This window comes from Euprymna scolopes, chromosome 23 (genome assembly GCF_053919585.1).
Source record: "Euprymna scolopes isolate OS-2025 chromosome 23, ASM5391958v1, whole genome shotgun sequence".
NCBI classification, from domain to species: domain Eukaryota; kingdom Metazoa; phylum Mollusca; class Cephalopoda; order Sepiida; family Sepiolidae; genus Euprymna; species Euprymna scolopes.
Genome location: NC_136504.1, coordinates 115,109,338 through 115,136,348, shown reverse-complemented (window position 1 = coordinate 115,136,348; position 27,011 = coordinate 115,109,338). Strand labels below are relative to the sequence as shown.

Genomic DNA, 27,011 nt, shown 5'->3' with positions numbered 1-27,011 from the left:
AACCCGGTCCTTGTGTCACTCAAGGGTTTCAACATGTACTGCCTCTAGTGCATTCGTCTTTCCAACCAAATCCCAAACCATCAGTATAACAGATGCTTCTTCAAAGGAGACTTTGCGGGTTTGGTCACGTTTTTCGATGCTCTGAAAAAAAAATTTATTTTGTAAGCTTGTAGCCCTAATCACACCTGAGTGGAAGAAACACATATATAGGGTTTTTTTTGTTTTTTTTTATATAGAGGCAGTAAGCTTTAAATTATCTCTATTTTCTTTAATTGCAGATTTGGCAACTATCGGTTATTTTGAGTTCAGCTTGGTTTGGCAATTTATCATGAAGAGACTGACACCCAAACAGTGTTTTCAAATGATATGATCAATTTACTGATAGAAATATTTGATGAACAAATAATTTTACAAAATAGACCTGGCAACTAACCCACTCGTTCATGTGATTTAACCCTATTAGATTATTTTCTTTGGGGATACATAAAGTCCCGTCTCTGTACTGATAAACCAAACGCAATAGACCACTAAGAACTAGATCATGCTATATATGAAATGCCAAAAATTAATCATTAGAATAAAACACATTTTTATTATACAAATATTTTCTGCCACCTCTAAAAACAAAACAAAAACAACCTATACATATGAATGTTTATAGTAGAAATTGAAACCAAAACTGATGCAATTTAAAGGAAAAAATTTTTTTTATTCTTTTTCAAGATGTTAAGATTTTCATTATATAAAAATATTTTCTTTGGAACCAGACTGCTTTTTTTTTCTTTTGCTAATATTAAATTGGAAGTGGGTGGATATTTAGAAAATGTCCAACAAACTATGAATCAAGTCTGGCCACTTGGTGGCATGTGTTTGAATAAATGTTCATATTTTATGAAGCATCATATTTGTATGAATATTTATCATAGAAATTGAAAGCAAAAATAATACAATTTTTAAATGAAAAAATCATTTCTTTTCTTTGCTAAGATTTTCGATGTATATAATTTTAAAATTAAAAATTCTTTTAAAATAAATATATATATATATATATATTAGTGTTGGGATGATTAATCGGAATTGGAAAAATCTGTGCTTATTTTCCAATGCCAAAAACGATTCTTATTGTCTTTTTTTATTTGATTATGTTTAAAGCAAAATCTGATTTTTAATCTATTAGTAAAATTAAAATCGATAGATCATCCTTCACAATTTTTACACTTAAGAAAATATCTGCACGTTTAGCGCATGTTTTTACAGTAATCGTGAAAAATAAACTTTATAGTAAAAATATTTAGATTTATAAAGAATCGAATCAGAAAAAAATTAGAATTCCACCTTTTTTTTTTTTTCTTTTTTAACTGATTTTTGCTGATTTTTATATCTCAAAAAATTTGAGAATCCAATTGGGTTGAAAGCTTCCTTTGTGGTTTTAAAAGTAAATGTGTTTTTACATAGGAAAAATAAGCACATTTTGTTTTAAATATTCACATCTCAAATGATGCAAAACTTGGTAATCAAGTAATGAATATTTCCATGTGAAATTAGGAAGTAACAATTCCTTTCTTCAGGATAATATTTCCATATTTAGCCAACTCTCTGAAAAGAAAGAAAAATAACAAACCTTTGATTAGTGTACATAATTTTCATTGAATAATACAAATAGCTTTAATTACAGTTGCGCAATACAATGTTTTGGTATTCCAGATCCTCATATTAAAAAATGTACTCCTTATCGAAAGATTTCTCTCCTGACTTTGATTTTTCTTAATATATCGTTCTGTGACACGTATTAAAAAAAAAAAAAAAAATCTTAAACTGAGAATATAGTTACCTCCCCTTAATTATAAAACGTCAAGACAACCAAAGAAAAAAAGATAAACCCACAGAAAATAAACAAGTGAAGCATACATGGTCCCTTGTGAGTGCAGTGAACGAAGCATAAAAAAAATTATTAATCTATTAATTACATAAACTCTGGCATAAAAAAAGATTTTTCTTTTTTTTTTTTTTTGCCAGAGTTTATGTAATTATGAACAGGAAAATTGGTGAAAGTCAAAATGAAAAAATTTGTGCTATTTTTAAATATTAGTTTTAAGTTTATGTTCCTGTATTTCCACCTAACAATTTAATAAAAACAGGTATCATAAAATTTTAATTAAACTTAAAAATACTATTTAAAAATAGCGCAGATCAATAAGTGCACTAGCACCAAATATCATTTCACTGTGTTTCGATCTACGTACACGCTAAAGCATTTTGTTTATTGCCACAAGTGCTAATTTGGACTTTCACCAATTTTCCTTTAAAAAAAACAATTAGAAACCCTTCCAACATTGTGGGAAGCACTTGAACCATTAAAAAAAAAAAAAAAATAATGGTAACATAAGTGCATAAGCACCAAATTTTTTTTTTTTAATTTTTTTTGCTTTGCTTTGCTTTTATTTTGTTTGTTTGTTAAATCCGGTAAAAAAAAAAAAAAATAAAAAGAATACAAAAGCAATAATAAAAGAATCTGTAAAGTTCAAGCGAACTTGAAATTTTTTATTTTTAAATAAAAAATAACGCGGGTATCGTAAAAATATTTCAAAATAGCACGGATTCCATTTTGACTTTCACCAATTTTCCTGTTAATAATTACATAAACTCTGGCAAAAGAAAAATATTCATCCAAAAAAAATCATAACAAAACTCAAGCGCAAATTTCAAGTCAAAATAAATAAATAAAAAAAAAAACAAAAAACTAGGTCACACACGCAAAAATTCTTTCCTTGTAAAAATAATAACTTCTCCCTCAGTTGAACAATATTCAACATTGGATCCGATGTGTATTTCGCTAGTGGGGGTAGCACTGGTGTACGTTGGCCGATTTTAAAAAAAAAAAAAAAAAAAAAAAAAAAAAAAAAATTTATCAGTTTTATTGGACAAGTTTTTTAAAATTCCTTTTTAATGTTTTGGAAAAGTTTTTTTGAGACTTAATAAAAGTGTGTTGAGTGAAATTTGGGCGAATGAGTTATGAACAGATTGTGCAATCATTCAACATAATCATTTGAGCAATGCGTAGTAGTACGACATAGAAAGATTGGAAAAGTCATTGGATTTGAGAGAGGGGGAGATTGCTTGGAAGAGGAAACCATGTACTTTTTTTTTTTTTTTTATGGTAGTCCCATTAATTATTAGACAGACTTTGTAAATATTTTTAAATGGTTAAACTTACCCAGTATGGACAACCGCAAAGGCACGATTTGCTCGTTCATAAAACTGGAATCGTTCTTCGAATCCAACTGGAATCTATTGATAGAAATCACAAAACATCTACATTTTATAATTAAATTCAATATTGTTGGTAAACAAAATTGTGGACATACAGTACAACCCCGGGATATGGTGGCCCTAGGATACTTTTTTTTTTTTTTTTTTTTTAGGTTATGATGTGGAATATAATGTTTTTCCAGGCCCTTGGTTACGGTATTTTGCCCTGCCTTACGGTGTTATTTATAATATTATTTGATTATATACATGTGTATTATATATTGTACTGTATTTTGTTACTGATTTTTAATATTAAAAAAAGAAAGAAAGATTTAAGAATTTAGAGTGCAAGATCAGTTCTACATAAAAATTCAATGTAAAATAAGTTTTTTTTAATTTTTTTTTTTTTTTATAGATATTCCAGAGCAATCAACAAAAATTCTCTGGGAAATACATTCTATGTTTATTTATTTATTTTTTTAAAAGGATTACATGTGATTTTACAACATAGTGCATTGGGTTTAGTGTTGCTGGCAAAAAAAAAACTTAGTGAACATCCATAAATTTTAGAAATGATTATCACCTTATGCTAAATTCATATAAGAAAGAACTCGCCCAGTCTAAATTCTAAAATAACTTTTTTTTACGGTCAAAATTCTCAAGGTCCTTAAACCTAGCCCCCTAAAATAGTAGAATCTCATTTTGGGGAAATGACTTAATTTGAGGGTGTTAATCTATAAGTTTGTTATTATTATTATGTATCTTGTTTTTCTTTTTGCAGTAAACCAAATGAATCTAATAACCGAGCAAATCTCTATAATTAGGCTAAAACATACAAGCATTCTTTGAGAGAGGAAAGGCATAGCATAGGCAACAAAACCACCATCCCGCCCACCCTTTTCATGTTAAGAAGGGCTTTCTAAATAGTAACATTATTATTTAAAAACTCATTCTAAACTAGAAGGAGGCTTTGTAATTTATCCTATTCCTATACCTTAATCTTATTTTACATATTAATCATCGGCTATTTTAAATTATTTATGAAATAATTTTAATAGTATTTTCTACAATAACGCTAAAATTAAGCATATTGTCTGTTTTAAAATTAAAATAGTTCTTTATTGATCTCACAATTTTCAATCCATTACAAAACATTTGAAAAGTATATTACGTAAGGTGTACTCATGAATATACTCCTTCTTCGCTAAGTGTAATTTTATGTTTGCAAAAATATATGCAAACATTACACAGTTTTACAGTAATGTAAAAATGAAAAAAAAAGCACCTAATTATTTACAAATTTTAAAAGATTTGGATTCTGTAATTGTATCGGAATCGGTGGAAAAATTTTGGAATCATCCCATCACTAATACACAGAAGATAAGAAAGAGTAAAGTTATATAGGAATCACGTCAATAATAATAGACACCCAGGACCCAACATGTTGTAGCAGAGTATGTCACAAGGAACATAACCCTTATCCCTGAGTGGCTTCCGGGCCTTGATAAGTGGTTACCACCTTGTAAAATAAAATAACTTGACTCCTTTGTTTTTGTAACAACATTTATTTCCAGGTACTTTCCTGAATAAAATGTGATCGTGCTCCTTCTCTCTGACCACTGTCCTCTCAAACGTCCATCTCTCCTTTTCATAGTGTTTTCTTTTTTCCTTGCCATGACATCATTTTGCATACACCTCAGTATTTGCATATAGCCGCCATATGGACTTTGCTACATCTCAAGTTTGACAAGATAGACCTAAAGAAGGTTGGAGGTTACATCGACCAAAACACTCAAGATGAGGATAGTAGTCCAAGGTGCCAAAGAAGCCAAATAATCAAAAATAAAAAAATGGGTAAAACATTTTAAGTAAACATGGGTCATATTTACGTGTGTTCCTTCAGCTTTAGAGACAATCTTAGAATAAGTTTCCCAAATTGGAACATCTGTGTTCATGTCTTTCTCAACGCGTGACATGAGAACAACCTGAAATGGAGAAAATAAAATAAAAAAAAAAGCTTGAGTTAAACATTTCGATTATACTAGCAGCTAAAAGGAACGTGTTTAGCACATCTCCAAATATGCACAGAACATGTATTTTCAAATTTACTTATTAGTGCAATACGATTGTTGTCGTCCCACCTCACTCAAGATTTATGACGACAAAAGTATAATAAAAAAGAAGAATAAAGGAAATGGGAAAAGAAGAAATAAATTTATCAGCAGAACAAAAGCATGGGAAGTTGTTCACGAATGCACACAAAGGAGAGCGAAGGTGGGATTGTAATCAGGGTGTGGCAGATGACGGAAACAAAAGGACCGGATATATTTTTAGAGTTAGTTTAAGGAATGACTGGGTTTTATGATGGTTGGGGGCGGTTTACAAAGTCTAATGTCTGTGACATTTTATGATAGTCCAGTTGAGGAGTTGGCAGTTGGACGCAGTTGAGGACAATTGTGTGTTTGACTCCGAGGCAATATGGAAATGACTTGATTAACTGACAAACTCAGTCTCAATAGTAAATGTAGATATGGATGTTAGCGTTCAGAGGTGACATCACACACACACACACACGAAATATCACACACTGTGGAACTAATGCACAGAAAATGATATATATCACACACACACACATGATGATATCACACTTCGATAAAGTATGGCATAAGGGCCTACTTCACAAGATTTCCAGCTACGCTATAACTAGAAATGTTTTCTCGATCATTAAATCGTTTCTCTCTGATAGGCTCATAAGAGTAGTGGTTGATGGGCAGAAATCAGAGGCCCTCATTATTAATGATGGAGTCCCTCAGGGGTCCATCCTGGGCCCCACTCTCTTCCTGATCTACACCAATGATCTCCCAAAACACATACTTAAATCATTCGTTTACATCTATGCTATGGCAACACATCAAAGGCCGTAAATGACAAAGTTCTCTCTGATTCTCTCTCCTCTGATCTCTAGCCCGTGGTACAGTGAGGAAAGAGGTGGCTGGTTACTTTTAATGCATCTAAAACCAAGCTCCTATCTTTACATCATCAATGCTCTGATCCTCATCTGGCATCAACTGAAATGGATGGCTCTCGACTAGGGGAAGCTCCATGTTTTGATAAGCTTCTGGGCTTGACCTTTACTCCTGACCTAAAATGGAACACGTACATCAACTCTATTGCCAAGGTCGCTGGAAAAATGGTAGGATCCTTGTATCACTCCAGAAGATATCTCACTACTGATGCAATTCTCTATCTATATAAAAGCCAAGTACGTCCAAGGATGGAGTACTGTTGCCATATCTGGGCAGGAGCTGCTAAAAACTGCCTTGACAGAGTACAAAATAGGCTTAGTGGGTGATGCCCTTTTCTCTTCCCTGCAACCCCTCTCCCACAGAAGAGATGTTGTGAGCCTATCTTTGTTTTATCGTTATTTCCATGGCAAGTGCTCATCTCAGTTCCAATCTCTGGTCTCCCCTCGCCAATCTTTCACGAGAAACACCCGTCTAGCTGAAACCACTGTCAATAATTTTCCCCACTCTTTATCTGTACCAAAACCAAAACATAGATCCCATGAACAAAGCTTCTTTCTTAGAAATGCATGCCTGTGGAACTCTGTTCCGTCTGCCTGTTTCCCACCTGACTACAATCTGGACGTCTTCAAGTCCAACATAAACAAATTCCTGATGAACCGCCCCTTAAGTAAGACACGTTATCAAATCTCAACACTAACATACTGTACACGTAATAACCCTTATCCCCGAGTGGCTTCCGGGCCTTGATAAGTGGTGACCACCTTGTAAAACAAAAAAAACACACACACACACGAAATATTACACACACACACACACACATGATGATATCACACACGCAGAGTGGAACTAATATGTACAGAAAATGTCAGAGTCTGTGTTTTCTTTTTATGGTTTTTTTTTATTACATTTTCACCCCAAACAAGGCACATTGCCACTTTGTTGTAGGGGGCTACTATCAGGGACATAAGCATCGGGGTACTGTGTAGGGATTTGGGCTGCAAGATGTCAGTTCATGTTACACTTGAACTTCTGCATGTCAGTACAGTTGGGGAAGCTGGGACCCGGAAGGAAATTTCAAAGTCTAGCTGTTCTGGGGAAGAAACTACTGGAGTAGAAGGCTCTCTTACATCTAGGGATCTCTACTGTGAAGGGGTAGAGATGTTGCTTTATTATTTTTTGTGCTTGTAAACAATAGTTGGGAATGGTTGGGGACAGTCTTTGTTGTGATAGCTGACAAAAATTATGAGTTAAGAACTGTCTCGAGTTAGAAACAGTTGATGGTTTGGAAGTCCCCTGAGAAAGGTCGAAGAATTACAGTTGTGTGTTACTATGACTTGGAGCAGATGGGGAAATGAATTGATCAACTGACTGACAGTAGATGTAGATCTTAGCGTTTTCTACACTAACGACCAACCACAATACCCAAATATACAAAGATATATATATGCCGATGATCTATGCATCGCCACCCAGACAAATAGTTTTGATATCATAGAAGAAAGACTCTCTGATGTCCTAGCCACTCTCTTTAGGTACTACAAAAAGTGGTACTTAAATGCAAATCCAAACAAGACCCAAGTTTACGCCTTTCATCTTAATAACCACCAAGCAAATCGGAGACTAAGAGTCATGTGGAATGACAACATGCTTACACATGAACCTTTCCCAGTCTACCTGGTGGTAACTTTGGACAGAACACTCTCTTTTAGAAAACACATTACCAAATTGAAAGGCAAGCTGTCATCACGAAACAGCCTTCTCAGTAAGCTTGCCACCAGCAATTGGGGTGCCGACCCCAAAACACTGAGGCAAACAGCTCTCGCACTGTGCCATTCCACAGCGGAGTATTGTGCCCCAGTATGGGCAAGATGTTACATTTTTGACTACTAATCCATGTACATAAATTTGTATTCCTGTCTGTCTGTTTGTTCACAATTTGATTAATATATACAAAAGGTGCGTTACTTTACTCTTTCATTTATTTCTATATATAGTATGATTCTTGCAAAATATACAATTAAGAGGCCACCTCATTTGCATATTGCATTAAGGAAAATCGATTTTACTAAATAGCGGTATGTTAGTTAATATTTCTAGCGAGAGAATTGTTTTAAGTGTTCTATTTAAAATTGTTATTTAATAAACTTTAAAAACTAATTTAATTGATAATACATTTAATTTAATTTATTTGGAATTATTTCTGACATCGACTTTTTAAAGATGTAGAGTTATCTTCCCTTAGCAACTTCAAAACATAAGAATAAACTCTTCATAATTTGGTAATCTCAATAAGTTTCTAGCTTGAAAAAATAATTCCGTGTAGACAGAAAAATGTTTGCTTTTTTTTTTAAACATTCAAACAAAAAAAAAACACGAATAAACTGAAAAAATTTAATTTGTTTGTTTTTAATACTCCTGAAACGGCTATACAGAAACTTTGACTGCTTCGAATTCAAACTTCAACCACACTTTTAGAAACAAAAAGCCCCCCCCCCTCACAAAAGCAAATTGAAAAAGTCCCTTCCCCTCAAAAAAGAAAATTGAAAAAGTACCCCCCCAAAAGCAAATCGAAAATTGCCTTTATTTACAAAAAAAAAAAGCCAGTGAAAAAAATTAAAAATTAAAAAAACACATATTACGCACGCGTTTGGCTAGTTTTTTTGTTTTTTTTAGTCGTTCAGGCACTCACTATTTTTATTGAAACAAAAGTTGTTTTGATTTATTTTTATTTATTTATTTTTTTTTGGTGGGAGGATTTTCTTTTTAACGCACAGACAACAAAAAGTGCTCAAAATTTGGAGACTAGTTTCTTCTCTTTGTATCCCTTCTGCCGAAATAGGGTATCACGCACTTTTTTTTTGGACGATTACATTTACATGTTTTTATCCGTTCCTTTATTTTTGAAATTGTTGCCTATCTTATTATAAATTTTCCTAATGTCTGTCTGTCTGTAGGTGTGTGTGCGTGTGTGTGTGTGTGTGACACAGTTTATCTCAGCCTACAGGTAACCCACCCAGACAAGTAAGGTACTGAAGTGAAGCTTATGACCCAGCGGATGTTTTAGTGATATTTATATCCATGTTTGGTGTATGGAAATGCAAAAAAAAAAAATAAATAAAAAAATAACGATTTACTAAACAATGTTTTATTTACTGGATATTTTTCCGGTACAAGGACTCAAGTTTGCCCAGCCGGGCAAACTTAGGTTCTTGTGATGAAAATGATTAATATCCTTAGGTGTGGTCAAATGAAACTTCATGCCAACCCGGGCAATGCCGGGAACCCATGTTAGTTATTTTATAAAGGTGCAATCTCACATCCCGAAACTGTGTCTTAGCAGCCTCAAAATCCATTTACGGCGACATTCTACTACAGACTGGAAGTCATTTTCTAAGGTTTCAGAAATGTTCATTCGCTTTTCCTTCAAGTTATATAGAGCATAGTGTCATCAGGAAATATACCCATCTCGGACACAATTTCATTTGGGAGGTCATTTATGAATATCAGGAACAATAATGATCCAAGGATTGACCTGCTGGGCTCATCTGGATTTATGTCATGTTTTAATGTACATGTATATATATATATATATATATATATATATATATATATATTTGTAGTCATCGACATATAGTCCTGTTTCGTTGTATCACAACTCATCAGTGCCGCTAGACTAGCATCTCTCCCAAGCCAAGGATTGAATCTAGAACCGTCGTGTTGACAGTCGGCAGTTCTCCCACTCGACCATGGAATCGACGCCCGTAAATAACTCGTCGGAATGTCTATTTAAATAGACACCCGCCACCACTTTTATAGTGCTCAAATCGCCTGTTCGTAAACAAACAAACAACGAGCTTCGCATTTTCAGCCAATTAAGTAGCGGGTGAGATTATTTACGACAGTGCTCTACCCAAAGAGGGGGGCTTAAAATATATTGTAGTTATCGACATACAGTCCTGTTTGGTTGTATCACAACTCATCAGTGCCGCTAGACTAGTATCTCTCCCAAGCCAAGGATTGAACCTAGAACCGTCGTGTTGACAGTCGGCAGTTCTCCCACTCGACCATGGAATCGACGCCCGTAAATAACTTGTCGGAATGTCTATTTAAATAGACACCTGCCACCACTTTTATAGTGCTCAAATCGCCTATTCGTAAACAAACAAACAACGAGCTTCGCATTTTCAGCCAATTAAGTAGCGGGTGAGATTATTTACGACAGTGCTCTACGCAAAGAGGGGGGCTTAAAATATATTTGTAGTTATCGACATGCAGTCCTGTTTGGTTGTATCACAACTCATCAGTGCCGCTAGACTAGTATCTCTCCCAAGCCAAGGATTGAACCTAGAACCGTCGTGTTGACAGTCGGCAGTTCTCCCACTCGACCATGGAATCGACGCCCGTAAATAACTCGTCGGAATGTCTATTTAAATAGACACCCGCCACCTTTTTATATATATATATTCAAAAGTTTGACTCATGTCCAGGTAACCTACATCTTTCTGTTAAACTTGGGAATCTGCATATAATTTTGAGCAGAACCCTTTATTTAATCCATGCTCTTATTCTGTCAGCCATGACCGGGTAGAAGTCCTAAAGTAATTCGCAATTATATTTTTTTTTTTTTTACAAGGTGGTCACTACTTATCAAGGCCCGGAAGCTACTCAGGGATAAGGGTTATTGTAAGTACAGAACGTTAGTGTGGATATTTAAAGTGTCTACTTAAGGGGGTGGTTCATCAGAAATTTGTTTACGTTGGACTTGAAGACATCCGAGTTGTAATCAGGAGGGAAGCAGGCAGACAGAACAGAGTTCCACAGGCATGCAGTTCTAAGAAAGAAGCTTTGTTCATGAAATCTACGTTTTGATTTAGGTATAGATAAAGAGTGGGGAAAGTTTTTGACAGTGGATTCAGCTAGACGGGTGCTCTTAGTGAAAGATTGGCGATGGGGGACCAGAGATTGGAGTTCAGATGAGCACCTGCCATGGAAGTAACGATAAAACAAAGATAGGCTTGCAATGTCCCTTCTGTGGGAGAGAGGTTGCAGGGAAGAGAAAAGGGTGTCCCCCACTAAGCCACAAAATCTATTTTGTACTCTGTCAAGGCAGGATAGGCTGTTTTTAGAAGCTCTTGCCCAGATATGGCAGCAGTATTCCATCCTTGGACATACTTGGCTTTTATATAGATAGAGAATTGCATCAGTAGTGAGATATCTTCTGGAGCGGTAGAAGGATCTTTCCAGCAACCCTGGCAACGGACTTTATGTACGTGTTCCATCTTAGATCAGGAGTGAAGGTCAAGCCCAGAAGCTTGTCAAAACATGGGGCTTCTCCTAGATGAGAGTCATCCATTTCAATTGATGCCAGATGGGGATCAGAGTGGTTATGATGTAAAGATAGGAGTTTGGTTTTAGATGCATTAAAAGTAACCAGCCACGTCTTCCCCCACTGAACAACTCGTTCGAGATCAGAGTAGAGAGAATTAGAGAGAGCTTTGTCATTTACAGCCTTTGATGTGTTGCCGTAGATAGTCGTGTCATCAGCATAGATGTCAACAAATGATTTAAGTATGTGTTTAGGGAGATCATTGATGCAGATCAGGAAGAGATTGGGCCCAGGATGGACCCTTGAGGGACTCCAGCATTAATACTGCAGGCCTCTGATTTTTGTCCATCAACCACTATTCTTATGAGAGCCTATCAGAGAGAAATGATTTAATGATAGAGAGAATATTTCTAGTTATACCGTAGCTGTAGATCTTGTGAAGTAGACCCATATCCCATACCTTGTCGAAGGCCTTTGTCAAGAGATTCACTAATCCTATGAGATATAACCGTTAGCACATCATGGTAGATCTTGCAGAACGGAAACCATATTGCGTGTCACTAAGAAGGTTATTTCTGCTGAGGTGGTTGACTATTTCTCTATTTAATATGGATTCCAGCAACTTACTCATGACACACAGGAGACTTATTGGTCTGTACTGAGAGGGAGATGACTTATCACCTGAGTTCTTAAATACAGGGCATACTGATGAGGTTTTCCAAGGTGTTGGAAAGCACTTCTCCTTAAGGCAACGTTTAAACAGTTTCGTAAGTATGGGAGCAAGTTCTGGTTGAAGCTTTTTTAACACTATAATTGGGACGCCGTCAGGGCCAGTAGCTTTACTGGAATCAAGGTTCTTGATTAGCTTGGCGACCTCATGCACAGATATTTGTATGTTACCTAGCGTGTTCTGTGTTATAGGAGGAAATATGGGGAGTTGATGGCCTTCGTCGCATAGGGTAGAATTAGCTGCAAAGTTCTTGGCAAATAGTTTGACCTTGTATGAAGTTGACGAGATGACCGCTGGTCCGTTGATAATGGTTGGGATAGAACACACACTTCTGTTCAGGATCCTATTTGTTATTTGCCAAAACTGGTGGGAACCAAGCCGCTGATCAGCTACTTTTTTTTGAGTGTCACCTGCACTGAAGATTGAATTGTCAACCTGCAGAAGAGTGTAACTTTACAATTGAACCTAACGAAATACTTTATACATTATGCTACAATTCCGCAAATAAAAAGTTCCTTTTAAAATTCCATGAAAATTTCCAAGTTCAACAGAAAGATTCCTGAGTTTGGCAAGATCCACATGGGAAAGGTTTGAGATTACATATACTGAAACATTGTCAAAATAACACTCAAAATGAGAACAGTAGTCAAAAAAATCTGATTAATTCATTCTTTTATATTTCGTCTGGACAACGGTGGGACACAGATCCTGCTAGTACAAGATAGGGTAAAAAATCTTAATACTCACGGGTGTATCAACATATGTATCCAAAGGAAATAGTTTAAGTACAGCTTCTAACAGATCTGGTATGTTATGACCTGCAATAACATTGAGAAAGTATTTTTCATATTAAACATTTAAATAAATAAAAAATTAAACATGTTTAATCAATCCATTTACTATTAAAATATTATGGTGCTTTTAGAGTTTGCCTCTTTATACACAAATAGATACGTGTGATTGGTTGACAAAAAAGGAATAGGAGGAGTACACATTACTAAAGCAGTAGTTCCAAACCTGCATAAGTCTGAACGATATTTTTAAACTGGTATGTGTTTTATATGTTTAAAGAAATTAGCATATAAAAACATTGCATGCATATTTTTTTAAAACTAAATCATCAGCGTGGTACACCTGAAGAAGGTCGGAGACTACTGCACTACGGATACTTGCAAGGAACTTAGGCAGAGTAGCTAGAGTATTTGGAAAAATCAAAAAATGTGATATTCTCCTGAAGATTAAAGGTTTAATTCTCAGTGTGGGTGACCAAAAAATACAATTGCGAATTACTTAGGACCTCTATTCAGTTAAGGCTGACGGAACAAGAGCTTGCTGTCCCTGTAGAGTAAATAAAGGGTTCCATTTGAAATTTCGTCTAAATTCTTGAGTTCGACAAAAACATTCCAGAGTTCGACAAGATACACCTAAAGAACGTTGGAGGTTACATCGGCTAAAATGTTGTGAAAATAATACTCAAGATGAGAATGGTAATTTGAATAATCCAAATATTCTTAAGAAAGTCAGATTCTGGTTTCCAACCTGGGATTTACAACTGACATCTGCAAAATGCAGTCATCTTCCTGCTGTATAGTGACGGGAACCTATAAACATATCACTTAACTATTTACATAATTAACTTTCAGTTAAACTTATTTTACCAAAACGATATTTTTATTCTTAGTCTAGCAAGGTCACTGGTGTTGTCCGCTCATCAATAGATAGATAGATAGATAATAACTAATTAACCCTTTTAACCCTGCTATTATCTAACCTTTCTATCGGCTCTGCAACCACTCAATATTATTGCTAATGCGAAGGACCTGTACGCAACTACTTCAAACAATATGTCATTGTATCTAGGTGCTGAACAAAGTCAGGCGAGTCCTCTTCCTGATTTGGAAATTCTTTCTCAATCTAATGACAGAAAAAAAAATAACAAAAATGACAAAAGAAGCAACGATCTACCGTAACAATTTGTTTTATTCTTTTAAACAAATTTTTTTAAATAAAAAAAATGAACATGTTGTATTTTTTTTCTTTTTCAACCAATTTTTTTTTTGGGGGGGGGGGGTCAAACAAAATGAAGAAAATCAATTATTTAGTTTTGCATATGTTTTTAACAAAGGTTTTGGAAAAGCACTTTTTATATATGTTTTTTTCATGTAATTTATGTATATTTTTTCTTTCATATTTTTTTCTTTTAAATTTGTAACTAAGGTAAACGTAAACGTTACAAAGTTTTTTTTCTTTCCATGAACATTTTTTTTTCCCTGTGGGGCTGGTAAACCGATGTTAACCCCAGGATGAAGATGAGACCAAAGAGATATCTATCCGACATGCGACATTGAGTAAAAAAAAAGTGAAACCATTTTATTCCAAGAAATCATGTTAAACGTTCTAATGTTTCAAAGGAATAAAAACAAATGAAATGAGAAAATAAAACGGAACGATTATTACCAACCATCGGCACGTATTTCTTGTGGTCCGCGGGAACAGATGGAACTTGTTGGGAAGTGTGCATCCGCTAATACTAAGCCAAAAAAAAACAAAAAAAAGGAGAATCTTGATTTACATTTTTTTATAAGCAAGTCATTAAACAAGAATCAAATAAGTCATTCATATATATATATATATATATATATATATATATATATATATATATATATACAGGAGCAAACAGTTAATAAAACATGTTAAAAAAACACTTTGAAAAAGAGTTAAAAACATATTTAATCTGAAAAGGAAACACTTGGTAAGTGGATAGTCCTTAATCTGCAGAGTTTCGAAGAAATACTTTTCTTCTCATCAGAGGGTAGGAATTAGCAAAATGCGGGATCGGATTTTGCATACAAAAGTATTTGATGAAACAACAAGTAAGTCAAAGATGTTACTTGATAACAAAAAGTGGAGCAGAGGGAATATGGTGAAGAAAAAGGTGATCACACGTGAATGGATAGTCTGGTGAAAGGTGAATAATCCAATGACGGTATAATCCAAAAATATAACTCCAAGAAAGTTAATTGAGTTTCCATTTGCACAAGTAAAATCCAAGGATGATTTTTATATATATATATATATATATATATATATATATATATATATATATATATGATGAGGATAAAAAAGAAACAAACCGAGTTATGTGTTTATCAACGTTTCGTTGATGAACACATAACTCGGTTTGTCTCTTTTTATTTTATATATATATATATATATATATATATATATATATATATATATATATATGTTTTATTTTTTTCATTACCGTTTTATCTGTTTAGTTACACATGTTTCAGTTGCCGGACCATATCTACGATCCAGCAGCCTTGTCAGACCTTACAGAAATGGCTATTATTATTTGGAAGAACGATTTTAGAGGAAATACGAGAAGAAAAAAAAAGGGGGGGGGGTAAATGTACACATGTATATGTATGCGTGCATCTTAGTGTGTATGTGTATGTGTATATGTTTGTGTATGCATGGGTGGACGTATGTATGCAGGTATATCTATATCTGGATATATATGCGTGCATGTGTTTGTATGTATATTTGTATCTATATTTGCAATACGCTCGACACTGAAAATAAGGTTAGACATAACCATTGCCCAAAACACTATATTAGGCGCTCATCCCCTATATATATGAACTTAACAGAACTACAAGAACCCCTGACTCATTAGAACTTAACCACCACCCTCATAATCTTTAACCTTTAAACCTTCAGGTCCTCTATATCGGTCAAACCACATTTAAAGTCCTAGACATCCTACTAACCATATAACTATAATATCCTAGTCTTACTAATAACTCTTACTACTTACATTTATATACCCGATACATATAAATTTAACCAATTTATACACAAAAACCATTTAAGGAAATAAAAGGTGATCCCTAAACACATTTACACCTTTACCGCATTTAATTTACAATCATCATTCTTCCTCCCCTTTCTCCTATTATCTTTATCATTTTTACTTTTTAATTTATTCTATTTCTATTTTTTTTTTTACAAGCCAATATAACTTAACCCCTACCTAATGAGCAAGGCAAATCTATACAAACCCCTAAATATTAAACCAGCAACATGCATTGGAACATATTTATCATGCGTCTACCTAACCTCCCATTATTAACTATACCCATTTATTTATCCTAACTTTACTTTATTTACTTAGTATAAACATATACATGTCTGTGTATATATGTATATGTCTGCATATGTATGTATACATTTATAGATATGTATGTTTATGTATGCGTGTATGTGAGTACATGTGTGTGTATGTATGTACGTATGTATGTATATGTACATTAATATCTTACTGGAGATCTGTATCTCTACATATATGTATGTGTGTATGTGTGTGTGTGTATATATATATATATATATATATATATATATATATATATATATATATCCATTTATCCATTTATCTAGTGTTTCCTTTTCAGATTAAATATGTTTTTAACTCATTTCAAAGTGTTTTTTAACATATTTTATTAACTGTTTGCTCATATATATATATATATATATATATATATATATATATATATATATATATGCTTATCTATATGTGTATATGGGTGTGTGTGTGTGTGCATATATATGCATGTATGTTTGCATGTACATTGTGTATATATAGGTATGCGTATATGTGGTTGTGTGTATGTATATGGATATATATATATATGTGTGTGTGTGTGTATGTATATATGCGTAAATGCACTTGTATTGGCATGTATATTCACTCTTAACTGACTAAAACTGTTCATTGTCAAATGAACAGTTTTTAGTCAGTTATATATATATATATGTATGTATGTATGTGTGTGTATGTATATATGCGTAAATGCGCGTGTATTGGCATGTGTATTCACTCTTAACTGACTAAAAACTGTTCATTGTCAAATGAACTTATCGTGGCTGCTACGAACATTCGAAAATGAACCCCTTACTTGCCAAACGCATATGACACGTACACAAATCCTTTCTCTCTCTCCCATCTATTCCATATACTCCAGTGTCTCGCTAAACAACTAAAAACAGCCAAATCTTAAAACCCAAAATTGAAATTCCTCCCTCTTCCTCACCTTACCCCTTCCTTTTATCGCCCTCTCTTCCCGTCTCCCTCCCTATATCACTGTATCTCCACCCACGCCTACCTAAATTTGCTAACCCCCCCCCCCCACACACACACTACAATCTAATGTATTTTAAACTCCGAAACTTAACTATAGTCGATCTCCGCCCTCTCCCCCTTATTATCCCCCCCTTTTTTTTCCTTTTTTTTTTTCTTCTTCTCGTATTTCCTCTAAAAATAAAACACATATTTGCTCTGCAATAGTATTGAGTACTCTCTTCAGGTTTTTACTAATTACCATTTTTGCTATATATATATATATATATGGTTGGATGACCGCGTCCCTTGTTGAGATGAAGTAGGTTCATTTCACAGTCGGATTTCGGCGCGGTTTGTTTGATCTGTGTTGGTTAATTGAAATTCTTGTGTGCAGGGCATTTGCTCAGTTGGTAGAGTGCTTGCCTTGCATGCAAGAGGCTCGGGTTTCGAATTCTGAGTTCGGATGTGTCTAACTGATGAGCCCAAATAAGGGCAAAACTCAAGTCTTGGACTTCCGGTTCTTTGACTGTCATGGCTCTTGTGGGCTGTGACGTTTGGCTGTGGAATTTATTATATATATATATATATATATATATATATATATATATATATATATATATTCATGTATATTAATATATATGTTCATGTGTATATTAGGATGAATATGCACATATGTCTCACCCCACCTCCTACCACTTACCATTGGTTACTCTCCCTAACACTTCGCCCCACTAAAAATAATATAAACTTCTAATGAAAAGGTTTCCACCAGACTTTGAATTATTATCGGCTGGACCTAAAACAAATTTAAACAAGCACTTGCCCGATTCGGATATATACACAGCTATGCGGATTATCCAGTATATAGCTTGGAAATTATTACCAAATGGATGTAAAGAACGTATAATATGGATTTTATCAAGCAAGTTGGATCAACAAAAACACTCATATCCTTTTTCTACAAATACTCCTGCTACAGGACTTCTGATAAATGTATTATTTTCACTTTGACTTTCCATGTCTCACTGACTTTAGCAAATAGGGTGCATACCTTTATAACTATTTGCTAATATTTTCTCTCCTCTGATGAGATGGTAGACATCGAAACCCTATAGGTTAAGGAGATTAATTTTCTAAAGCATTCTTTGTCTTGCTTAGAATAATAAAAATTCTTTGATATGAAACTCAACCACTTCATTTCATTTCAATGAAATTTTTTGAAATTCATTGAATTACAATTTAAATATATATATATATATATATATATATATATATATATATATATATATATATATATAACCTCCATTACAGCGGATTTTTCTTTATATACAGTTGGTTGTTTTTGTCTTAATGTTGTAACTCTGAATCAAATATATACCTATGGCTCTATATATGTACATGCGTGCTTATATATATATATATGTATATGTACCAATTGGCTATATACCTTTATACATCTAATTGAACTTTTCCTCACAATATTTCTGTAAGGATTCTTCGCATGAAGTTTTCCCTACTTATATTCTTATATGTTTAATATTTTATGACTAAAACTCATAAAATATTTAATTGTAAACTTGTATTTTACAGCTTTGTTCTTACTATTATTTGTCGTAAGCTCTACTATTGTCAGTGAATGTATTGAGCTTTTTTATTTGGTTGGGATTAAGATATAAATAGCAATATTATCTATATTTGTTTTTGAGTTTGCTTTTGCCTTGATTAGTAAACTCCTCAGAGCTTTCTGCTCTCTCTGTATATATATATATATATATATATATATATATATATATATATATATATATATATATAGCCACTTTGTATTAGTGTGTGTTTATGTGCGTTTGAGTTCGTTCCCTATGGATTTTGAAACAGCTGGGTTGATTTTTTAAAAATTTCACACACACACACACTTATTTGTCTGGGAGTGTTCTTAGATACTTTTTTTTGTATCAGCATGGCTTTGATAAGTATCAAAAATCGGTAAGTGAAAAAATTTGATTAATGAAGAAACAGTCCGGTTTAATCAAAGTTAACAGCCTTAAATAAAAACATGATGTACATGTATTTTATTTTCATAAAATGAACAAAACAACAATTGAAACTTTACGTAAATTTGCTAGGTACACTGTAGAAGAATGCAGTTTATTCGCAATGTTCCAAAAAATATTTTAAAAGTCCAAGAAAAATACTATAAAACATTATTGATAATTAAATTAAAAGTAGAATATAAAAAGTAATTTTAAATATTTTTAACTATTTATATATTTATGCTCTCAGCTTTTGTCCAGTTAGGTTTTGTCTGGTAGACTTTTGTCAGATCCCTCATCTAGCATTTGCAAATATTACAGGGGGGAGGGGGTATGAGGAAAGGTTCACTTTGAATTGAATGAGGTATAAATCAATTCGTGAATTTTCACATTTTTGTATGAAATAACTGTTTGGTGTCAATTCTTCTTTGATTCTGTCTGTATTATTTGCACTTAGACTTAGGAATTCCTGTGACACCTTAATCAGTCAAAGTAATCGGCCGTTTTAAGCTTGAAGGCAGATCCACCACCCTATCACATGTCTGGATACAGATTGTAAAACAAAATTAAGGTTGAGGTGGATATAGAATGATTCTTGGTTTATTGAAACCTTTGGGTAATTTGTTTGTCACTGTTCCACTGACTAGACCCAAGTGAAAAAACTGCAAATTTACCAAATGTATTTTTAAATATTATTCTGTGTTTTATGAATTAAAAAGTAATTACTAACATTTTTCCAATTATTTTTCATACTTAAACTTATATTTTAATGAATCTTTGCAGAAATTAAATAGATTCTTTTCACTATATACAAACTTATAACTATAATTATCATTTTTTTTTTGTTGTAAATTAACACCCTCAGCTAAATCACTCCTCAAAACTAAAACAAGATTCAACCATTTTAGGCGATTACATGTTAACATCCTGAAAAACTTGGTGGGAAGTAGAAAAAAAAAAAAAAGTCAATTATTAAAGAATTTCGAAGGGAGGTTATTAATTTAACATAAAATGAGTTTAATTTCTGAACTGTAGCATTTTAGAACAGTTAACCAAAACGTATTAGTTTTCTCTAAGAGATAAATTCTGTGTTTTTAGGAGAAGTTACGACTTTGCCAGTCAGACTTACGGTTAGTGCTAAAAATTTAGTGAACATCCCTACAAAGTTAGAATATTCTAGAAATGATGATCATTTTACATTAACTTTATATATGAAATTTAACTGCCTGTCTAAATTCTAAAATTATTGTTGTTTTTTTTTAAAAAACTTTTCTGTTTCCTACACCGTCTTATTTTGCATACCAGTCGTCAACTATTTTCAATGGTTTATAAAAACATTCAAATAGCATTTTGTCAGCTAACAACAAGAACATATCGCCTTGGTTTAAAAAAGAAACAAGTTTTTAGTTGTTTCACTATTTTCAATCAATTACAACGAAAAGATTTGAGAAAAATATTAAAAATTCATGTAATATACGCCCCCCCCCACTCACCTGCATATTTTTTATGTTTGCAAAAATAAATGCAGACATAACATGGAGGTTTTATAGTAATTGAAAAAACAAAAAAATAAAAAACAAATATCCAATTAAATATTTAGAAATTTAAAAAGAATCGGAATCAATAATTGTATTGGAATCGGGAATTTAGACCAGAATCGGTAATTGTATCAGAATCGGGGAAAAAATACTGTTAGAAATTCGCTCAATATATGTTACCGTGACATAAGTTGACATGTATTCGGTTGTTTTGTTTTCTAACAGTATTTTGTCTAGTTTATTATTTATAATACCTTTTCCCAAACGTACCCTCTCCGAGAGAGAGTCGGCTGCCATTTTGAATTGTCCAATACATCGGTAAACACTGCATGTTTTTCGAGCTGAATAAACATGTTACACTGAATAAAAACACAAAAAATATATCCAGTTAGGTAGAAAAGTAACTTATTTTGCCTTCGATAACATTTATTTGTTCTATATTTGTTTTTTGACAACTTTTTCGAATCTATGTGTACAGTAATACAAACCCCAATTTTAATTTTTGTTCCTTTTCTCCACGTTAAAAAACGACCCTGGTGTCTAACTCTGTCCCGTGGGGAGGCATTGTAAATAGGAACAACTAACGGCAATGTCAAGGTCGAACAATCGGTGTCCCTTGAAGTGTTCGCCTATTTTTGTCGTCTGCTACGGGGTATCTAATCTTTACTTGAAACAAGTAAAAAAAAAAAAATATTTTAAAAATATTATGGAGGTGTAGTCTCTTTTGAAAATAATAAGTCCTTCAAGAACGGTCATAAAACGTGTTTTCAATCGATATTTATTCAATAATGGCCCAGTTTTTCTATCTTGCAAAAAGGACGAGTTTTCCGGGCACCCAGACAGAAGGTTGCTGCTTAGTATTTATTTGCTTCCACACGAAAGCAAAATGTGACACGAGGTCATTTTTAATGTGTGGGTGGGGTGGGGTGGGGGAAACCAGCTTCCCCAAGGGGACACTCTGACAGGGTTCAAATAAATAGCAATTGTCTGATATGAAGGGTTTCCCCCACATTGACCAAACCTAATTACTTTAAGTGCAGCAGTGCAGCACTGCAGCAAGTATTCAGCAACTGCAGCATCTGAAGAACAGATACTACACTTTTGCTCACGGGCCAAGAAGGCCGGAAGTAGTTTCGGTACTCATACAGAGAGTGATTCATCCGTGCTTAAATAACAACGTTATTATTTAAAAAGCCATTCTTAACACGGGGAGGGTGTTTTGTACCTATTCTGTACTTTAACCTTACAATTGAATAAAAACAAACATATCATAAAACTTTAATTAAACGTGGAAATACAATTAAAAAAAATAGCGCGGATCAGTCACTCTTTGCATTAGCACCGTAGTTTCTTTTCTTTTTTTTTTTAAAACCTATTCTGAACTGAAAACGCAAAAAATGAAACAAAATAATTGGTGTACCTATTTCATCACCATGACCCATTCGTGCGAGTACACGGAGCAAGTCAGGGCTGATAATGGCTGGAATCCCTTTCAGAGGCATTTTTTTTTCTTTTTTAAGTTACTCTGATTAAAATTAAAAAAATATATACAAAAATGTAAACGTGGAAATATTTACTATATGAAAAATGTAACTTGAGTTATTTCCCTTTAATAACCGGTGTTTGCTATTAATTTTTTATCCATCGATTTATTTGCCCGTTGTTCGCTTCGCTGCCGCAAAGTTTTACATAATGCTATTCTTTAGTAAGACCCCCACTCCTCGCACACACTAAAGGGAAGACACTTTTGGTGGGTGTCAAATTTGCCGTGATTGGACTAGTCGACATTCTCAAGTATAGATGCCGGGATGCCCTAGGCGACTCATAATAAAATAACCCCCTCTCCCGAACGGGGAGGTAATCTTTGGGAGAATGCCCTTCTAGGACCGAACAGGATCATATTTCACTCTGACATAATTTCAAAAATGCAATCTGAACGCGAGGACAGAAGAACGATATGCAATAAAATTCTATTTTAAACTTGGAAAAACTGCCACAGAGTCGTATGGAATGCTTTAGACTGTGTTTGGACCATCTTACATGAAGTGAGCATCAGATTTTGAGTGGCATAAGAGATTCAAGGAAGGCAAGGAGTCTGTGAGTGATGATGAGAGGTGTGGCAAGAGTAAGGAAGTCAGAACACCAGAGTTGATTGACCAAATAAAGAATTTCATGTATAAGGACCGTCATGTGTCTATAGAGACAATAAGTGCCAGTTTGACGTATGGGAATTATTCACGAGCAACTAAAGATGCGGAAGATTTGTGCGAAAGCACCAATCTACAACTTCATCCTTGTCACAGACTATTTGAGCAAGATGGGCATCAAGATAGTTCCTCACCCTTCCTATTATCCAGACCTTGCTCCCTTTGACTTTTAGTTATTCCCTAAGCTGAAGGAAAACCTTAGAAGCTGTCGTTATGAGACAATTGAAGAAATGAAAAAAGCTCTGACGAAGGTCATTGACTTCTATGGGGCCTGTAGGGGTTCAGAAGTTTAAGTAAAATTAAATTTCCTCGCCCCAAACAAGATAATAAAAAAAAAGAATGAAACAAAACGACACCTGATTTAGATGCACCACATTTATTTTTTAACAAGAACAATAAGGTGATTACACAAAGGTCCAATTGGTGAGAGTTCTTTCAAAGTCATTATGATTAAAATGTTAGGTGAAAATCCTTCGTGAAATTAATGAGTTTAGAAGGTTAAAGTCCTGTGTGAAAATAATAAGATTAATTTAAAGTTTGTGTTTATCTGGCGAAGTTCGCCTTACTTAAAGAGTCCCATGAAGAAAGTGATTTGTTATTAATTTAGAAGATGTGCGGAATGAATGCGTATGTGCATAAGTGATTTTTGAATGTCTGCGTGACCATGATGATGTTATGAACATGAGAGGCATGTTCTCGTTATATTGTCGAAGCGAGCTGATAGGGAAAAAGCTGAAATCTCTCAGTAGATGACTGTTTTATACATTCTGGGCGGCTCCAGAACACAATTGCTACTGCTGATATTTTGGTTTTTGGAAAAGCGTTAAAAAGACAATCTTTATTTTCTCATTGGTTACTTGTGTCATGTGATGTGCTTTTAACTACGTCCGCCAAAAATATGTTCATTTTACTTTTGTTGTTTGAGAAAAGTGTGTAGGTGTGTTTGAAATCGTACCTTGCTGACAAAACATATTTTTTTCCAAAATGCGCGGGGAAAATTGAAATGAATAAAGGTTCGTTTATTTGCGTGCGAGCATGTGTGTGTGTGTGTGTGTGTGTGTGAGTGACTGCACAGGCTTTCCAGAAATTGTTGGAATGCAGCTGGAGGTGATTACTTCGAAAGAAACTAGAGTTTCATGTGTGTACTATCAATAAAAGTGCCCATACGAAAAAAGTCTGAAAACTTATTGGAGGTACCTCGTCTATAATTAATTATTATTCTTTCGCTAAAACAACTTTCATACCCAATTTATATTAAATGTTGGCATGGATACTGTCATTGTCGAAAATGTCCCCTAACCATGCCACATATATAATAGGATTGGGTACATCTCAATGCTATATATCCTACTACTTAATACATAACCAGAAATAATATTATGGATTCATAACTTGCCCAAGTGTATGTATATTTATCTGCCTCCAACTGCAAGAAAGTTAGCTATAGTGAGAAATCTAGCTCTCAACCTTCACTCAAGGGGATATTCTAGATGGGTTTACAATTTATATTGATAGGCGATTGCAATAACCCCTATCGCAAAGGAAGTGGGTAATACCTGGGAGGATAACCTCCTAATACCGAATAAAACAGATACTCCACAGATACGCTTCTAACCCAAACAGAAGTCGCAATACAAACACAAAATCTAAATTTGATGTACGCGGACATGTATGAAGAGGGAACGACAAATAGTTTACACCGGATATTCTGCTTAGCGTTCTTATAGTTCTTCCGTATTTCGATTTTTTTAATATTATCTTGTAATTATTTAAAATAAATATCTGTTAGAATTGATGAAAATAATTTCTAGTTGAATAAAATTCCGATGTATGCCATTTTAACCGTGTGAAGGTCTTTGATTGTCGGTATCAAGTGAGTGGGAGAATAGCAGAATATGTAAACTGCCATTCCAGAATCAGGAGTAGTTCGTCATATGATTATTAGTGTTGCTTGCATCACAGAAGCGAGAACATGTCTTACGAGCTACCTCTCACGGTTGTGACCCTTTTTTGGTTTGTGGTGGGAGCTGTTTTCCCAGTTCTCGTCCACTTTTGCATGCGAACGTCTCCCCATAAAGGGTAAATATAAAAAATTTGTCATTTACTTTGATGTGTCTCCTTGAAAGCCTCCTCCCTTTTTTATACTCGGTTTTCGGCTCTGCCTTTCTACACACAGCGAATCCGCCTACGAGTTTTTATATTTTTATTGTCTTCCGTTTAATTGTTACGGATGTTTTGTTATTATCTATTCATACGAACAAACCTCCATTTCATTTTATAACTTAAACAATTATTAAAGCCTGTTACGATCAACAAAGCCTAAGGTGTCAGAAATTTATACGATAACAACAAAAAAAGGGTGCTAGCGCAGAGAGTGATCCGCGCTATTTTTTTAAAATCGTATTTCCAAGTTTAATTAAAGTTCTGTTTTTTATTCAATTATAAGGTTGAAGTATAGAATAGATACAAAACACCCTCCTCCCCACATGTTAAGAATGTCTTTTTAAATAATAATGTTATTATTTACGTCCGGATCACTCTCTGCACTAGTACCCAAAAAAAGGTATAAATCCACCCCCATGGCCATCAATTTTGGCACTCTAAAATCCTGTAATTAGTTACAACGGCTGAAGGAAGAGGCGACTACACAAAATTAAACACGGGTTCCTGAAACGAAAAACGGATACTTTTGTAGATCCGCCACCATGAGCACTAATCTTGTCTCTGTAAAATCCATTATCGCCGAAAATAGAAACGCCATTTATTTTTATTTTTTTTTCGGGCACCTGTCATCAGTATCTAAGGGAGATGAAATAAATAACAAAAAATTAAACTAGATTACTCATGGAAAGAACTAATTACTACGTGCCCCAACGTAGTATAAACAACCCCAACTTCCTCATGTTTAGAACGGCTTTCGGAATAACCCCCAACCACCACCACCACCACCTCGAAATCCGTTCTTAATATGGGGAGGTTGTTGGCCTGTGTTTATATTACGCTGGGGCACGTAGTAATTAGTTATTTCTGGAAGTAATCATTATCTAGTTTAATTTTTTTGTTATTTAATACTTCGATCAAAATACTTTACCTTTTTTTTATTATTTATTTTATTTTTATTTTTTGGTCAATGTCAAGTTTCTTTTCCAACTTTAAAATGACGACTTTGTAAGGTTTTCGGTGGTGACTGGTGCTGAAAACGAATATCACATTCAAATTTGGGGCAGATAAGTAGTTTTCATGATATGAAGAAATTACTTTTTAAAAAAGTGGGTGGGGGGGGGATCTCACTTTCCTATATAAATTTAATGTAAAACGAGCAAAAAAAAAAAAAAAAAAAAAAGGCTGAGATCTAGGCCAAAACTCAAAGACTGAGTTAAATACGATAACAAGCTTTAGCTTGACACAGTTTTCAAACCTACTTATTAACATAAGTAATTCGTGAAACAGTTGACAAACAAATAAACCCAATGAACCCCTCCATCCCGTTCCAATTTTGACGCCTTAGCAGCCCTCTTTTATTTTAGATAAAAAAAAATTCGGTACTCATGCAGCGAATGATCCGTATCGTTATTATTTAAAAAACCGGGTTTGTATTACTGTACACATAGATTCGAAAAAGTTGTCAAAAAACAAATATATAACAAATAAATGTTATCAAAGGCAAGATAAATTACTTTTCTGACAAACTGGATATATTTTTTGTGTTTTTATTCAATGTAACATATTTATTCAGCTCGAAAAACATACAGTGTTTACCGATGTTAGAAAATTCAAGAT

At 33.9% G+C, this 27,011-nt stretch overlaps 2 protein-coding genes across 2 annotated transcripts in view; one reads left to right on the top strand and one right to left on the bottom strand.

Annotated features, from left to right (window-relative positions):
* Window positions 1-1,362: 1,362 nt before the first annotated feature.
* LOC145246142 (fucose mutarotase-like) lies at window positions 1,363-22,638 on the bottom strand. The gene is made up of 6 exons (XM_080107991.1): window positions 22,445-22,638; window positions 14,793-14,861; window positions 13,079-13,149; window positions 5,139-5,234; window positions 3,215-3,288; window positions 1,363-1,596 (listed from the first exon to the last, which is right to left on the bottom strand). The coding sequence occupies exons 1-6, from the start codon at window positions 22,524-22,526 to the stop codon at window positions 1,542-1,544; spliced, it is 447 nt and encodes a 148-aa protein (XP_079964117.1). The 5' UTR covers window positions 22,527-22,638; the 3' UTR covers window positions 1,363-1,541.
* A 2,495-nt stretch (window positions 22,639-25,133) lies between these two features.
* Window positions 25,134-27,011, top strand: part of LOC145246141 (V-type proton ATPase subunit e 2-like) — a 31,014-nt gene continuing 29,136 nt past the window's right edge. Inside the window, exon 1 of the mRNA XM_080107990.1 lies at window positions 25,134-25,310. Coding sequence (XP_079964116.1) covers window positions 25,204-25,310 — 107 coding nt within the window. The 5' untranslated portion in view covers window positions 25,134-25,203. The remainder of the gene's footprint in view (window positions 25,311-27,011) is intronic.